The 18133-nt window shown below is 44.5% G+C and overlaps 1 protein-coding gene across 1 annotated transcript in view; it reads right to left on the reverse strand.

Moving 5' to 3' along the window:
* Positions 1-537: 537 nt before the first annotated feature.
* LOC134400184 (serine protease 1-like) overlaps positions 538-18133 on the reverse strand; it is a 33414-nt gene continuing 15818 nt past the window's right edge. The window contains exons 3-4 of the mRNA XM_063128478.1: positions 3087-3223; positions 538-777 (exon numbers count right to left, since the gene is read on the reverse strand). Coding sequence (XP_062984548.1) covers positions 628-777; positions 3087-3223 — 287 coding nt within the window. The 3' untranslated portion in view covers positions 538-627. The remainder of the gene's footprint in view (positions 778-3086; positions 3224-18133) is intronic.

An 18133-nucleotide genomic window follows, 5' to 3' on the forward strand; every position in this document is an offset into this window, starting at 1 on the left:
ATTCCATTAGGACACAAAACCAGGCTTCAGATCCAAGGGATCCTGTTCCAGGGTTCCCACCGCTGAGAGAAAATAAACCATTTTGGAATCTGATTTTGCTTCAAGGTGTGGTAATGTTGTTTTGTGCAAGCCATGGGATAGTCATAGTTTTCCTTCTTGGATATGGCCAGGATTCTGCCACAAGACAGAGTGTGGGCAATATGCCTTAGAAAAGAGTTTGGTACAATTTATTTATTTAAATTATTCATTTATGGATTTAAATTTTACATATCTTTTTAAATTGTTTTAATCTTGTGTAAATTCTTCAGAGAGCTTCAGCTATGGGACAACATAGAAATAATAATAATAATAATAATAATAATAATAATAATAATAATAATAATAATAGGCCACCTTTCGGGGCAGAAGCCCTGAACTGGAAATGTTTTAAAAGGGAAAGGTTCATGTCTGCAGTGGGCATATGCCCTTCAAGCTATACAGGTGGAGTGCTATTAAAATAAAGAACAACCACGCACTGGAATATTTTGATCATCCGAATCTATTTATTTGTTTATGTTCTTTTTCAAGATGAATTACATGAGTTGGAAATGAAACCAGCTTGTTGAAACAAGGGGAGAAATGGCTGTTTTAGTTAGCAGCAATGGTATCACGGATCCAGCCAACGAAGTTGCAGACTCTGGTGTAAACCCCAGGGTAACCGGGCAGAGCACATCCGATGCCCCACGAAACAACGCCCTGGAGCTCCCCATTACATACCACTGGGCCACCGGAATCCCCCTGTGGGACAAAGGAAAAGATGGTACGTTGAAAATAACAGGCATTTCAGGCAGGTTCCCAAATAGCTTGCTTTGGCTTGATCTTGAATTCCTGCTTGTCCTTTGCTCCCCATATTCACTGAAGTGAAACTGCACAACCCCCAAATGCCATGTCGACTAATGTTGCACTACCAACTAACACCACCCCCAGTAGTAGTAGTAGAATGCTGAAGGGAGCTGTAACCTCTGCTAGACCAGTGTTTAAATTTTAAAATGAGGGGTTCCAGAGCTTGCCCACAGTTCACATCCTATGACCTGAAATCCCTTCTTCCACTACACCCATGTTGTGTGTGTGTGTGTGTGTGTGTGTTAGTCGAAATAGGGTGACCAGTTGCATGTCTACACCTCTCGGTGTTCCAGGAGGGAGGGGGAAGGATCTCGTGATATTCTGCTTGTGAGATCCTCCCCTTTGGACGGATGTGCGCGTGACATCCAGGGGGAAAGGAGGATGTTACACCGGCCAACATTTTTTTTACTAAAGATGAGTGCATGAGCGCTCCAACGCAAAAGTAAGTTTAAAAATCAACAACACCCAATGGTCCAGCCAGGCTGTGCACTTGTACCCTGTGGCCGGGTGTAGGGGGGCAGTTTATAGCTTGGTCACATCTGGTGTCTATTGTTTTAAAAACACCTCCACTGAAGCCACCCCAGCCTGCACCAATACCGGATTCTGAGACACTCTTAAAAGGCTCTGTGTGGCACACCAGTTTCTCAGGGCTAAGCTACACCCATCTCTGAGTTTCGTCTTCAGTCTAACTCTGTCTCTAAGAGTTATGCCAGCCAGCCAAAGCCGCAAATCTGTCTATTTTTCTCTGATACACATTTCAAACATTCTGCCTTGCATGCCAGCAGTGCAGACAGAGCCTATCTTACAAATGAACAAAATGAAGTGGAAAGGAAGGGGTAGCGAAAGAACGCAACAACATTTCAGGTTCCAACATCTGCAGCAACAGGGCATCCGCAAAGATGAGAGCCCCTCTCTCACCTGGCACCTCACTGTTGGTCATGAGAGTGTTGTTCTCCCCCCTAAGGATGACCCTTCATCACCCACCATGAGGAATTCTGAGAAAAATGCCTCTGGCTTGTTCTGTTTTGCCCTGTGGGCTGTTTTAACTGTCCTCGCCTTTTCCACATTTTGATCTCTGGATGCCTCGGCTCTGCTGAGTTCCAGGTACCTGACTGCTCACCAAATCTGCAACAGGAAAGGGTTCTTGCTCGCCCAGCACTTCTTAGCTAAAAACTGGAGATCCCCTTGATGAAACTGCTCAGAGTGCAAGACCCCAAAGAGGAGGTTTGACAACCTGAGTTTGAAGGATATGGCTCCAGCAGGTTTTAAAACTAATAATTTTAAAACCTCAAACTTTAAAGAATTCCTAAAAAATCAACAGATGAACAGATGTGCTTCAAACTTGGCATGACTAAAGCCCTACTTAAGAACTATCATGATGCCAAGTTTAATCTCTTTACCTTTTCATGTGACAGTTTTTAAAAATATTAATTTTAAAACCTCAAACTTAAAAAAAATCCTAAAAATCAACAAATGAATGGAACTGTTTCAAAATTGGCATGGCTAAAGCCCTTCCTACAGCATATCCTTGTGCATAGCATCATCTCTGTATTTTTAAAAACGATCGAGTTGTAAGCATTTTTATTAATTCCCTTTAAAGTAGAACTGCCCTTGGGGTGGGGAGGATGGGAAAAATCTGGATTTTTCTTCACATTTCATCATTCTCCCCCTTCCCAGAATTTCTTACCAAAAATCCTAATAAATCCAGTTTTTTCCTGCCGTATGGTCACCTTAAACCTGCAGCACGGGTTGCTTCGCCCTGAGGATATTGCCCGTGGGCAAGCTACATGCTTCTCACTTGGAGATACGGGCTTCACCTTCGAAGAAGCTTTGCAAGCTGATCTTTAGTAAATATATTTCTCCACAGGGAAATGGGATGGAAGCAGGATCAACTCACAGTATCCACCCATATACAGGCCGTAGCTAGACCTAAGCTTTATCCCTGGATCATCCAGGGGTCAAACCTGTTCACCTAGGTGACACACAGGGGATCCAGTGCTCAGGCAGGGGCGAACCCTGGATGATCCCAGGATAAACCTTATGTCTAGCTGTGGCCACAGTATACATTGTAAAGGTCAAATAACCCGTGGATTCAAGACCCTTATATTAATTCCTAAATAATTGGTGGCTGTTTCCAAATAAAGAAAGCAGACAAGTTGATGTGGTTAATAACTTCCATGTGCTCAGAAGGCAAATTGTCTCACCTGGCAGGAGCCTTTGCCGCCCTCTAAGAATCCAACACAGATCATCCTCGGAGTGATTTGTCCTGCGTAAGCTGCTTCACGTTCAGCATCCGTTAGGATTGGCGCGTTCAGGCACTGCAGAACGTCAGGGTGGTTTGCTGGAAGGAAAGCGAGAAAAAAGGAGAAATTCAAGAGTTCTGCAGTAATCCAGTCATTTTAGGGGTAGCAAGAGCTGCTTAGCTGTATGAGTATCTAATTTTATGTAATAAGACATCTGGCTATCACTGGCTCATGCACGTGGGGTATTACAATTGCTAGGCTGCTGCCATCATAGGAAACTGAGGGCATGTCTAGATGGGGCGATATCCCGGTGATCGCCCTGGAATCATCCCTGTGGGTCCGCAGGACGCACAGAGCAACTCAGGAGCTCTGTGCCCATTGGGGATGGGGTGGGGGGAAGGTGAGGTGTTTTGTTTTTGAAAAAGCCTTACCTGTCGTTTGAGCGCTCAAGTGCTCCTTTTCCTTTTAAAAAATAATCCAAAATGGCAGCCATGATGTCGCGCGCCGTGTGTCGAGGAGGGAGACGATCTCGTGGTCGTAAAATCATGAGATTGTCGCCCTCCACCCCCCTTGTCTAGACATGCCCTGAGAAATGGTGGCCATGCAACCCAACCTGCACTGAGTACTGCAAAAGCCCACCCAAATGTCATGTTTTTATACTTAAAGGCAGGACTTAAGTAGTACCAAGGTTCTCCAAGGCTCAAATCCCTGAATATCGTCAGGGATAAGGCAAAAGAGTTCTACGTTAGAGGGTGTTTTTTCCTGAGCGCCAGCATCTGTTTTTCTAGAAAGGAAGCATTTCTTTACAGTTAAGAACATTATAAGAAGAGCCCTGCTGGATCGCTCCAAAGGCCTCTCTAGTCCGCCATTTTGCTCCCACAGTGACAAGCAGGTGCTCATGGGAAGTTTGCAACGCTCCTGCTTGTTTTCTCCAGCAACTGGTATTGAGAGGAATTCTGGAGTTCAGAGCCATCATGGCGAGCCCTATGTTCCATCAATGTGGATAATTCCCCTTTAAAGCTGTCCATGTTGGTGACCATCGCTACATCCTGTGGTAGCAAATTCCATAGTTTATCTATGTGCTGTGTGAAAAAGAATTTGCTTTCATCTCTCTTATCTGACTCTGGTTTCAAGTACTATAAAAGAGCGAGAGGTGTTTCTCCTGACTCATTGCCTCCATACTGTGTGTAATTTTGTACTCCTCTATCATGTCCCCCCTTACTCACTGTTTTTCTAAACTATAGAGCTGCAGCCTGTGGAATTCTGTGAGTGTCCTGAAAGTACAGCCCGTGGTGACGTGGGGAGGGCAAAATGCCAATTTGTCCAAAAATTATGGAAGATGGTGTTTATTGAGATTAAAGATATTGTAGGAATAAAGATTGATGAGACACCAAGAGTGGCATCACTATCTCTATATGAAGATGTAAAGAGTACCAAAGAAACTAAAGAACTGAGAACCAATTTGCTGACTGCTGCAAGATTAATTGTATCAAGGAACTGGAAGATTCAAGGCGATTATTGTATTGAAGAATGGTATAAAGAAGTGTGGGATATTGCTATTCATGATAAACTGACATGTAATATTAAAGCAAGAAGAGGTATAGCAAAAACGAATGAATTCGAGGGGATTTGGAGACAGTTCCTGGTACGTGTGTTATCTAAGGGAAGTGGGAAACCGCCTCCAGAAGAGGTCTTAAGGTTTGGGAATCAGGAACGATCCCGAAGGGAAGGGGGAGCTGGGTGTCCATAATGCTATTCCCTCAGGGAGAGATTCCTAGAATAGGGAAGCGAGTCACTGTGAGGGGGTGACATGGTGATTAACAGCCAGTTTAAAAGACACAGTGGCCACCGAAAAACTTACCCTACGGTGATGATAACTGCACAGAAAGATGATGGTCTAATCCACCCACAGCAAGAAACTTAATGGGGATTGGGGTAGCAGGGTCTTTTTCCTTGTCCGATGAGCAGAATAGAAGTATAGTCAGCCTTGTCCTATCATAAGAAATCCAATGAACAGATGATGATGATGATGATGTATTTCTTACCCGCCTCTCCACTTGGATCAAGGCGGGGAACAACAGTGAATATAAAGCACATAAAAACTGATTAAAAACATAGTATACATGATTAAAACATCCTTAAAACATTCTAACATTTCACTGGATAGGCCTGCCAGAATAGATCAGTCTTTATTGCTTTTTTAAATGCTAAAAGACTGTCAAGTTGACAAATCTAATTCCAAGATCTGTGGAATTAGCCAGGAAATGGCCTTCTATGGTCACATCAGTGATGGCACTCCATATTCTGTTTGTAAAGGGGTCTTGTTTTTGTTTTTATAAGAGGAGAGAGAGAGAGAGAGAGAGGTGGAGAATTATGAACGAGAAGAGGGAGAGAAATGAAGGAGAAAGACATCTAACATATTTTATGTTAGAATAGTAGAGTTGGAATTCCTGTAACTTGAGCCCATTATTCCATGTCCTGCACTCTGGGCTGATGGAGAAGAGATCCTGGCCCTTGGAAGGTGTGACAACTTGAATACTTGAAAGGTGTGACAACCTTTCAAGTCCTTGAAGAGTGCTCTCATGTCTCCCCTCCATCTTCTCTTCTCCAGGCTAAACATGCCCAGTTCTTTCAGTCTCTCTTCATAGGGCTTTGTTTCCAGACCCCTGATCATCCTGGCTGCCCTCCTCTGAGCACGCTCCAGCTTGGCTGCGGCCTTCTTGAATTGTGGAGCCCAGAACTAGACACAATACTCAAGGTGAGGCCTAACCAGGGCCGAATAGAGAGGAACTAGTACCTCATGCGATTTGCAGTCTTGTTTGCTGAGGGTGTGAGTTTTAAAAGTATAATTTCCCCACTAAAATGAAAGACTGATGTTATATTTAAAGAGGCTGTTTTGGGAGCACCCTAACTGCCCGCAGTACAAAAATATCTTTTCTCTCTCTCCCAGAGCAAAGTTTCTTTTACTCTCCCATTTCTCTCTCTCAGAAAGAACAGTTCTGCCACTTTTCTCCATGGCTGAGTTTGAAACAGACACAAAGCCAGCTGGGGTGGGTGCTGATTGGCTAGCATCTGTGATGTCACAAAGCTACACACTCTCCAGACCCCAGAGACATTTTGCATTGCTTTTAGAGGGTTTGCTTTTTAAATAAGGTGTAAGAGGAGCACATGTACCACTTCTCCTCCTCCTCCCCCTCCTCGACAGACAGTGTGCCTGAAATGGGAGAATGGAACAGACCATCTTTCTGGTGAGTGTCCTCAGAGGGGGCATTTTCTTCCACAATCCGCTTCTTCCTGTTCTGGATTCTTTGGGGGATTTAAACAGGGTCTTTGTACAGCCGGTTCTTCCTTTTATGCATAATACTATTGCAAGGGTGGGTGGAGCCTGGCAGGGCATTATCAGTTGTCCACCCCTCCCCTCTCTCAGCGTGAAAGAAAACACTTCCCCACAGGTTCAGAAATCTGCGTCACTGGAGATCGGCCGCCACCCACCCACCTGTGCAAGTCAATATTGTCCCTATAAAATAAACAAGAACATTTTCCTTGTTTGTATATACACTGGTAGAGAGGCTTGAGTGGAAGGGGGTTCCACTTCTCTCCTGGGGGGTGGGATTGAATAGAAAGGGCTGAAAGTTTTCCGAGGGCCTTGCTAGGCCTACCTTAAAATCTGGGTGTGTTGAGGGGCCAGCCCAAGCTAAAAGTAGCACGGGCTGTCGCTCCTATCCACACGTCCGATGCGACGGGGTAAAGGAAAGCCCCGTTGTGTCGGCCATTTTGTTTCATATGTTAAAGGGGCTGGGTGTGCAGGAGCGCATCAGCAACTAAGGTAGGTTTTTTAAAATTAAAACCAAGGTCCCCCGCTCCCCAGCCCCCGATTTCCCCACCCTGGCTGCAATCCCCCCCCCCCCGCGATCTCCAGTTTCCCCCCCATCTCTCCACCCTGCCTTGATGGCCGCAGCGCTCCTGTGGAGCGCTGCGCGCCGTCCGCTGCTTTTCCCAGCTACTCACGAGTAAATGTGGTAGCTGGGAAAAGCAGCGGAACAGGCTACACGCCCGAAGTCTTGGGCTCAGCCCGAGACCGCGGGAAATACCGGGCCACAAACGGTGCCTGTTATCCCGGGCCAAGGGAGGGTTACCCCTGCCTGAGCCTGGGATCCCCTGGGCGTCATCTGGACGCACAGGGACGAGCCTGGGCCTTGCACCGGGCTAAACCCTGGTCTAGCAACGGCCTGAGAGGCATGTGCAGAGCAGCCCCCGTCCCATCGCTAAGCGCTGATTCTTTGCAAGTTCCGAAGTCTGAATCTTCAGAGGTCCGCTTCCCCCAACCCCACGTGCAACTCAGTATTGTCCTTGTAAGAGCGTCTTTGCAGCTCTGTCCATGCTTCCCAGTGATGCGATTTCGCTCACGTCTGAAAACACTCCAACAATAACACTTTTCACTCAAACTACTGGCCTTATACCCCTGTTTTTGTAGGGAGCTCCTGGAGGTTTCCAGCACTGTGATCGCTAGAGGCACAGAAGTACATGGCAGTGTCCTCAGATCTCAGGTCAGTTATTTGCAGTGAGCAGTGCTTGTCTTCTTCAGGTTGTACCATGAGTTTCGTGCCTTTAAATCCACCTTCCATATTAATTATATGGAAGGTGGATTTAAAGGCACGAAACTTAATATGATAAGTAATTAAGTACAGAGATCTTGCCGTTAGGGTGGGGCGCCGCCTCCCCCCTCTCCCCTAAGTTAGGTGGCCGGAGTAATAGACTCACGGGGATATGGGGAGGGGGAAAGTAGTGGGGGGGAAGAGGGGTTGGGGGGGATTAATAGGGTGGGAGGGAGGGGGATGGGAGGGAGGGGGTTCAGGGTTTATTTTTATTTTTGTTGTTGTATATGTTTATGAGTTGCAGAGCACACGGGATCGGAAGGAAAATCAAAAGGATAGATCAAACCCCACAAATGTGGAAAAAAGAAATAATATTACTATATTGAATAAACTAGTAAAAGAAAAAGATTATGTAGATTGTTGGCGTTTACTGAATGGCCTGAATCCGGGATTTTCTTATTACTCCTCAGTTCATCAGACATACTCTAGAATAAATTATATAATGGTTTCAAAAGAGTTTTCAAGTAAGGTATGTAAAATGGAAATGGGGGTGATAAAGGTAACAGACCATGCATTGTTAAGTTTAGAATTTACAGTTAAAAAGAATTATAAGGAAGCGTTTAGGTGGAAACTAAACACAAAACTTTTGAAGTATAATAAGGTGGTAGAAAAAATGCAAAGAGAATTGACAGAGGCTTGGGAAATTAATGAGAAGGGAGGAACGTCAAGGGCAGTAGTTTGGGATACCATGAAGGCAGTATCAAGAGGGATATGTATTAGGGAAATGTGTAATTTAAGAAGGCAACAAGTAGCAGAGCAGGAACAATTGGAGGAAGAGATTAAGAAAATGGAGAAAGATTATTGGCAACATAAAAATAAATATAAATTAATAGAAATACAAGCAAAGAAAAAACAATTAGAAAATTTAAATTTAGAGGAGGTTCAAAAGAATTTAATATATATGAAAAGGGAGTATTTCGAAAACAGTAACAGGAATTCTAGAGTGCTTGCCAGGCTCACACAAAAAGAAAAAGCCAGGAATGGGATAGGGATTTTGAAGGATAAACAAGGGAAGTATTGTCATACAATGAAGGATAAAGTAAAGATTTTTCAGGAGTTTTATCAAGAATTGTATAAGGGAAAGGATATTCAAAAACAAAAGTTGGAAGCTTATATAGAAAAATATATAAAGAAGAGAATAAAAATAGAGCATAAAGAGTTAATGGAAAAGGTAATAACTCAAGGAGAAGTAGAAGAAGTAATTGAGAATTTGAAGCCGGGTAAATCACCGGGGGTAGATGGTTTAGGACCAGAATATTATAAGGTTTTTAAAGGAATTGTAATACCAAAATTAATAAATTTGTATAATTCCATATTGGAAGGGGATAGAACGCCAGAATCATGGGAACATTCATTAATAATTTTAATACCAAAACCAGATAAAGATTTGACTGTCCCTGATTCATATAGACCTATTTCATTAATAAACCAAGATGCTAAGCTTTTTTCAACTATTTTAGCAAGGCGGTTGAATAAATTTATAGAGGAATACATAGGGGAGGACCAATGTGGATTTGTGGCAGGTAGACAGATGTCTAATTTAGTGGGAAGAGTATTAAATGTAATACAGGTGATAAATAAGTCTAGGGTTAAAGCGGGAATTCTGGCATTGGATATTTTTAAGGCTTTTGATTGTTTGAGCTGGCAAGCTTTAAAGATGGTTTTAAATAAAATGGGGTTTGGAAATAAATTTAAAGCGATAATAGAACAGTTATACTCTCAAAATACAGCCGTAGTGGTAGTGAATGATGGTGTGACAGATAAGATACGACTAGCCAGAGGGACAAGGCAAGGTTGTCCGCTCTCACCAGTCCTATTTGTAATGGTAATGGAATTATTGGTGAATGCAATACGAGAAGATGAGGAGATTGAAGGAATAGGTAGTATGAAAGAAATTAAATTGAATATGTTTGCAGACGACACCTTGTTGACGATAAAGAATCCAATAGAGAAGATGGGGAGAATTAAACAGCAACTGAGAGATTTGAGGATATTACGGGGTTAAAAATAAATTGGTCTAAATCAGAATTGATGTTGTTCAATTATACTAAAAAGGAAGAGAAGGATTGGGAAGAAAAGGGAAGAGAAATGAGAGTTAAGAATCAGATTAGATATTTGGGAATAAAAATCACGCAGAAGCTAGAGAGTTTAGAGAAAGAGAATTTAAATGTGTTAAAAAAAGAGATTTTAGCAAAATTGGAAAAATATAAAAGGTTAAATTTATCTTGGTTTGGAAGAATAGCATTAATAAAAATGAAGATTTTAGCAAAGATTAATTTTGTGTTCAGGATGCTACCAATAAAAATTTCAGAATTAGAGCTAAAAAGTTGGCAAAGGATTATAAATAATTATTGTAATGGTGATAAGAAAGCGAGGGTAAATAAAAGTAAATGGTATTTGAGCCAAAAAAAGGGAGGATTGGGTCTCCGGAATATTAAATTATATTATGTAGCTAATAGATTAAGATGTATAGTGGAGGCAATTACAGGATTAGGGGAATTAGATTGGATGGAAGAAAAAATTACGAGTAATATAGAGACTAAATTGGAAAATGTATTTTTTATGGAAGGAAAAAAAAAATGGGTGGAAAGTATAAATAACCCGCTTTTGAGGTCTCACTGGGAAATTTGGAGTAAATATAAAGGGGAGCTGCTTCCAAGCAGCTCTCCTTTGTCACCGGTAATAATGTTGAAGAATTTCCCGGAGGAATTAAAGAGTAGATTAAGTAAAGTTTTAATAGAAAAAAATAAAATGAAATTAAGGGATTGGTTAAGAGGAATGAGTATAAGAGAGGATATGGAAGAGGTTTTGAAGGATAAAAAATTAACTTGGTTAAATTATAGGCAATTAGAACAGTGGACTAAAAAGTGGGTAAGAGATAATGGAGATTGTAGAGAATTAACAAAGTTTGAGGAACTAATAGTTAAGAAAGATAATGAAAGGGAGAAAAGAACAGTATTAAAAGGGTTGATGAGTGAAATATATAGAATATTGGTGGAGAAAGGGACGGTGGATAATTCGGGTAAAATGGTTTGGGAGACAGATTTGAAGGTACAAATAGGACAACAGGGTTGGGAGGGATTATGGAAACAAAGAGCGTTGAGAAATATGTCAGTAAGAATAAAAGAGAATTATTTTAAAATTGTATGGAGGTGGTACCTAACTCCGGTTAGATTGAATAAGATAAACAATCAGCAATCAGAAAATTGTTGGAGAGGTTGTGGGGTTAAAGGAACGTATTTGCATATGTGGTGGGAATGTAACTATGTTCAGAAATTGTGGAAGATGGTGTTTTTGGAGATTGAAGAAATTGTGGAAATGAAGATAGAACGAACACCAAAAGTTGCATTGCTGTCACTATTTGAAGAAGACTTTAAATGTAAAAAGGAAATTAAGGAACTGATAATGAATTTGTTGATCGCAGCAAGATTGATTGTAGCTAGGAACTGGAAGATTCAAGGGGAATATTCTATTGAAGAATGGTATAAAGAAGTATGGGATATAGCTATCCATGATAAATTAACAAGTAATATTAAATGGAGAAGAGGTATAGCTAAATCAAATGATTTTGAAGGAATTTGGAAACAGTTCCTAATATTTGTGTTTTCTAAAGGAAGTGGGAAACCACCAGCAGAAGAAAGTATGAGATTCTGGAATCAGGAATGAGATCCCGAGGTGGGGGGTGCACTTGTATGTTATTTTGATTATGTTATTAAGATAAGATATTATGTATTCAATATTCAACATTATGTAGTATGTTGTTGTTGTTGTTGTTGTTGTTTATGTGAAATGTAATGGTATGTTTAAGTAATGTAGAAAAATAAAAATATATTAAAAAAATAAAATTAAAAAAATAAAAAATAAATCCACCTTCCAAGGCGGCTGAATCCCCTTTAGCTAGACTGCCAATGAGTTTCAACGGCTGGTCAGCTGCCTTCTGCTGATACCAAGACATCCAGGTGTGATCTGTGTTGTCCTGGTAGCATTTATTTGGGTCGTGCCGCCCGGCTGCCGGAGTACCCACCTGGGTATTTGGGAGAGCAGCACCTGCTTCTGACCATCGCAAGGCACTCAAAGGGTTGAGAACGGGAAAGAAAAGGTTAGGGGGCTTGTGGGTGACACCAGTAACATCAAGATCAGGAACAAAAGCTAGTGGCTACTCAAAACGCAAGAAAATGTCCCTTCCCTTTCCAAATTACCATTCATGACCTGTTCTCTCTGATTCAGCCTCTGTTTGCGAAGGCTCGAGACTGAGAATCAAATATAATTTGAAAAAGAGATCACTGCCTGTGGTCTGTACAATCATCCCACGTTCACCTCTGATAAACAGTGTTTGTTTGTTTTTTAAAAACCTGCCAAACCTGTTTAGCTAGAAGACACCATGGGGACAATGGCACTAGGTGTGGTGAAGGGACACACGGCCCTCCAGATGTTGTTGGACTACAGTGCTCATCCACCCAGGCACAGCGGCCATGCTGGGTGGGTCTACTGGGAGGTGGGGGTCCAAAAACGCCCAGAAGGGCACCGTTCCCCGTTCCCCCGGTGTATGCCATGGGGGAAGCGATAGCTCCCTCCAGCCACTTTCAAGTTATTGTCTGTTTCCACCCCCCACCCCACCCCATCTCTTACATAGAAGAATGAAGAGCCATAATAGGGACAGGTGCAGCAGAGAAGACATCGGTTGTTGGACTCGATGGCCTTGTAGGCCCCTTCCAACTCTGCTATTCTATGATTCTATGATCCGCACAAAACACCCAGTTCGAGTGATGAAGGAGACGAACCGCTGATACAGATTGCGGAGGAAATGATGTCAGATGACTCACACTTCCTGAACCCGCCCTCCTCAAACTGACTGATGGTAACAAGGCCTGCCCTTATACAGCTTTCTTTTCCATTGATCATGCCTTTGAATTAGGCTTTGTCTGCCGGAAAATCCAGCCCACCTTGGGCAAGCCTAGGCATGCGGCCACGGCTGGCATTGGAAACGGCCCTCAGAGTGATGCCGTCCTCTTCCACTTGTAACCCTCTTGTGTTTCCCCTGAAAATAGCTTCAGGAAGACAAGCTTGGGAATGCTGCACAAGGCCTCCCGTTGGATGGGTCATTCCAGGAGCTCCCAAATACACCAAGCCAGACTCCAGTGTGCGGAGGTCGGGCGACCATATGCAAAGGCGGACAGGCTCCTGTAACTTGAACGGTTGCGTAGAAAAGGGGATTTCAGCAGGTGTCATTTGTATGCAGTGAGTAGGACTGAGCACGGATTCCAAAGGGCCCAGCAGACTTTTCCCCCTTCGCTGTGTAGCCTTCACCACGACTGCCATCGCACCAGCGTTTTATCGCCCTTTCCTCCTGCCTTGTTTACCATTTTGCCCCACAACCCTCGCATGGCGTTGTCCCTGTCCTGCTGTCACCTCGCCTGTTCTCCTCCATTTTCCATGCTTTTCTAGGGCGGGGAAAGTGCAGTACTTTTCTCCACATGGGATAAAACCGCTCTTCCGTCCCCGTGTTTTGCCGTCCTCGCGCTATGTCGGAAGTCTCCCTTTTGCGGAGGCATGTTGGTTGAAGATAAGGAAGGAGGAGGGCAGGGGACGTTCTCCTCCAGCGTGCCCTTTGAATTCCTCTCTCTCCTGCTTGGGGTGGAGTCCTGTGAACGGGCTTTGGCTGCTCCAACCCCACTCTCATTGCTCTCTCATCCACCTGTTTCAACTTCCCTCTCCCCACCCCCGACGGTACGAGGTGCTCCGATGGACTTGCGGTACTACTAGAGATGTAAAGGCCCAGAAAAAAAAATTGGAAAATTCCGGTGGAATTCCCCCCTTTTTTCCCCGAAGCCTTTTTTGTGCCCCCCCCCGCCGAAAAATTGGAAAAAATGAAGAAAAAATGGATTACAGGATGTTTTACTTTAGCATGATGAATGAAAGGTTTAAGACAAGGTGTTCCGATATTGACTTCTCCAAATGATTTCTAAAAACTGCACAGTATCAACTTCTGTGCACCAAGGACACGCAAGTCCTAGGTTGCAAACTGAGACTACGGCCATAGCCAGATGGGGCGAAATCTTGGGATGATCCCTCCCCTTTAGGCTCGGCTTTTCCATGGCCTTGGGCTCAGCCCATAGAGACCACGGAACGTGTGGCTGGGCGCTGCGGTTTGTCCCGGCTCCTCACAATTTCTCGCGAGGAGCTGGGACCCGCGCATGGGGCTGGGTGGGGGGAGTGGGGGAAGTAATTATTTTTTTAAAATAACTTCCCTCATGCACACGAGCGTTGGTGGGCTGCTGGCCCTTTAACTGTAAAAAAAATGGCGGGCACGACGCCTCTCCATCTGAGGTGGTCGTGCGCCGCGTGTAAACAGAGGGGGGATCTCGCGATAAAACCATTGCGAGGTCTTCACCCCTCCGCCGTGGACTAAGAGGTGGGTCTAGCGAAGGCCTACAACTCTCAAATGCAAGAGCAAGATGCATTTCTGCCTCTAGGGGGCAGCACTGCCATTGAAGCAGAGACTGAAACGGATAGTGATGGCTGTAGGTCAGGGAATGAGTCTGATTAAATGTCATGCATATTCATTGGATCTTGGTTCCCCCCCACCTTTTTCTCAGTTCTTTTCATGGGAATGGGGGCTTTATGCCCTGACACTGGAGGACAAGCGGAGACATAAGGAATTTTCTTTGTGACTAACGTTGGTGGCTTCTTCTTCTGTTGTTGTTTTAAATCGTTCTTTGCCTGCTCCTCATAAACTTGCAGAACCAAAGAGGTTCCTTACTGTTCAGGTGTTCCTAACAGTTCAGGAGCTTGTCGCTCCATTTGTTACCAAAAATAAAAAAAGGAAAAAGGAAAAAAATAAATTAAATTTCTAATAATTGTTTGAATACACTGTACTTTTAATACACCAAATGTACATTTTTTTCTGAACCCCCCCCCCCCCCGGGAAAAAACGGTTTTTTTCCCACGGCTTCAAAATTTCAGGAAATTTCACTCCTCTCCGCCCTCACTTTCACCCACTCTCATCCATCCATTTCAGCCAACTGGGAAGGGAGAGGGAGAGCAGGCACACCCCGCACGGAAGGGAGCATTATCGCACCTCAAAAGGCAGAAACAGCACCTAATCACTCAAACGCTAGATGACTGGAACAGTAGACCCCCAAACCAGAGCGAGGGGCGAGGAAGGTGCCCACGTCCATCACAATGTCCACCAACCACAAGAACCAATGAACTGGAGGGGGAAGGAGGCGGGGCGGGGTTGGGCGAGCGCAATAGCAAGAGAGCGAACAAGGGAAAAGAGATTGCGCTGGTGCAGTGGCGATACCAGGAAGCGCAAGCTGGCGCAGGGGAAAAGGTAAGCAAGGTGAAATCGCGCAACAACGCTCGCACGTGAGAGTCACCAGCGCTTGACGCGCTAATGAAAGGGAGGTGGAAATCGCGGCTGCATACCAGGAAAAAGAAGGAGGTGTGAAGGAGACCTACATCTCCACAGACATCCTTCCTACTCTTGATCTGAACGTAAGAACATGAGAAGTGCCCTGATGCTGGATCAGACCAAGGGTCCATCTAGTCCAGCACTCTGTTCACACAGCGGCCAACCAGCCATGTTCCCCAAGTGAATTAAGTGATTCCTCCATTCACTAGCATGGGGTGGGGGGCGGGGAGAGAGAAGCCCTCATTGCCTCAAAATGGCTGGAGGGGGACAAAGTGCACCCCAAGTCTCCTTGGGCAACTGGGTCCATTGGCTTTAAAAGCCCCCCCCCCCCGCTTGAAATTGCCAAATGTGCTGGGCGGGGGGGAAGAGAACTTGGAGACCCCTGGTCTAGCCTGATATAAAGAATCAAAAGTTGCTCACCTTTCTGTAGTATTTTACATGGTATTGTTAGTGCCTAGCTTCATAAAGTTAGTGACTAACTTGGATTTGTTTTTCTCATGGACCAATGCAACTATTTTGTTTTTTAAGTGGTGGATTCATTACGGATAATTATTATAGTGTCAAATAAACATATTTATATTTGTAGGCTTTATGCTTAGATTGAACATTGAATCGTATATGAATTTATTGCTCTTGTACTCTGCTCTTCATATAAGGAATTCAAAGGATTTTACGTCAGACCATCTCCCATCCCTGCAGCTAACACTCAAGATATTAGGTTGTAGGAGTTGAACTCGGAGAAAAACTCTTATTTGCAGAATAGGTTTAACAAAATACCTCTTGAGTAGGCACAGCGCCCTCTCCTTCCTGGCTAGAATTAGGGACCAGGCCTTCTGTTCCTGTTAGATCGGTTGCCCCTCTTTTCAGAAAATGCCCTGGGTTCTGAGCCTGGCAGTGTCTCACTAGTATGGGGGACAGGGAGAAGTGTCCTGGTCCCCCATCCTGCGAGCTGTGTTACCTGGAAGATGGCAGCCATGGACCAGCCTAATGGGATAGGGGGAGCTGGGGGAGGGGTGATGGCTAAACCAAGACTTCGGACTTTGGGGTTCTACTTTGTTTTTACTAGAATCCCAAATTCCACCAACCAGAGCCAGGCGCAAAAGACGTATACTTTAAATTAAAGAATTCCGAGGGGAGGATTTGATGGAGTAGGGTTTTTTCTTTCTCTGTTTTTTAGCCCCAAAACGAAATGGAGCTCACCATTTCCCCAGAAAAACACACCCACTCCACGTTACCCTCTCCACAAGCCTTCTTCGTTTTAGCAGTTTGGGTGAAGTAGGGTGCAAGGAAGTCTTTCTTGTTACAATTGTTAAACTCTTGGGAAGGTGTGATTCTTTTGCAGCCCAATCGTCTTGGAACGGGCTCCACAGTCAGAGAGGAGCCGGAAGACCGAAGCGTCCAGTCCCAGGAAGCCCACCTCTTTGGACGCCAGTCCCAAGTGATTGACATGTTCGGGCCTGGGAGGCCAGTGAGGCAGGAGCAGTCTACCTGTATAACTTTGAACTGGGTTCCAAACGGTCCTTGTTGCCACGACAAGACCAGTATTGAGGCCTGGGAGGCCAGTGAACCAGGAACAGCCCACCTGTGTAGCTTTGAACTGGGTTCCAAATGGTCCTTGTTGCCACGACAAGACCAGTATTGAGGACTGGGAGGCCAGTGAACCAGTAACAGCCCACCTGTGTAGCTTTGAACTGGGTTCCAAACGGTCCTTGTTGCCACGACAAGACCAGTATTGAGGCCTGGGAGGCCAGTGAACCAGGAACAGCCCACCTGTGTAGCTTTGAACTGGGTTCCAAACGGTCCTTGTTGCCACGACAAGACCAGTATTGAGGCCTGGGAGGCCAGTGAACCAGGAACAGCCCACCTGTGGAACTTTGAAATGGGTTCCAAACGGTCCTTGTTGCCACGACAGCTGGTCGGCGTCCAGAGCCGAGGGTTCCGGCCTGGCTCTTTGAGGCCGTTGGCGTTGGAGCGAGCGGAGGCGTCGGTCTGGTCTCTGCTCCCGGACTCCATCGGGTTTGATCGTTGCGGAGTTCGAGTTCCAGTTCTTCACTTGAGATCATCTAAACGTAAGTGAATTCTGCCCCCTCCACGCAAAGCTGATGACCCTGAAGGAATCTTGAATGGCCCCATTGGAAGCGGATGGAGGGCTTGAATAAGGGGATTCCTTCTAGAGTCAGAAATGCTGAGATTAGGGCGCACACCCTCGTCCCCTTCTTCCCCTCGCTAGTTTAGAGTCAAGTGGACGTTTTTAGGAAATAGGGCTCTCCCTTCCTTAGGCCTCCGCTTCTTCAATCCTGGGGTTTCCTGTTGACAACCATGTGTACAGACTCCTTTCTATTAGGCACCTTTTATTGGTGACGAGGGCTGAAAACAGGGACAATCCAGAAGGATGCAGAGGAGCAGCAAACTTTCCTTTGCCCTGACAGGGCAAATACCCTTTCAGACGTCCTAGAGCAGGGGAAAAGCAAATTGGTGCCCTCCAGAAGTTGGAGACTAAAGTCCCATCAGCCCCAGCCGGCATGGCTAATGGTCAGGGATTGTGGGAGCTGCAGTCCAAAACATCTATAGGGCACCAGAATGCCCCCCCCCCCACGCTGGAGTGTCCTCATAGATAGACTGATATTTAGCCTCCACCCACTTCCCCAAATTTAGGAAATTCTTTGATGTAATTTGAACATGGCTGGTTTTAAACAAAGAAGTGTACTACTGGCATTTTAACAGTCTATAAATAAATTTTAACTTGGTGTTTTAAATTCATAATTTTGCATTGCTGCTGTTTTATCTGGTTGACCTCTTATATTGTATTTTATATTATGGTTTTATACTATTCTTTTATACTTTGAATGTTTTTAATTGTTGTGAACCGCCCAGAGAGCTCCAGCTATTGGGGAGTATAGAAATGTAATTAATGAAATAAATAAATAAATAAATAAATA

This window comes from Elgaria multicarinata, chromosome 6 (genome assembly GCF_023053635.1).
Source record: "Elgaria multicarinata webbii isolate HBS135686 ecotype San Diego chromosome 6, rElgMul1.1.pri, whole genome shotgun sequence".
Lineage (NCBI taxonomy): Eukaryota > Metazoa > Chordata > Lepidosauria > Squamata > Anguidae > Elgaria > Elgaria multicarinata.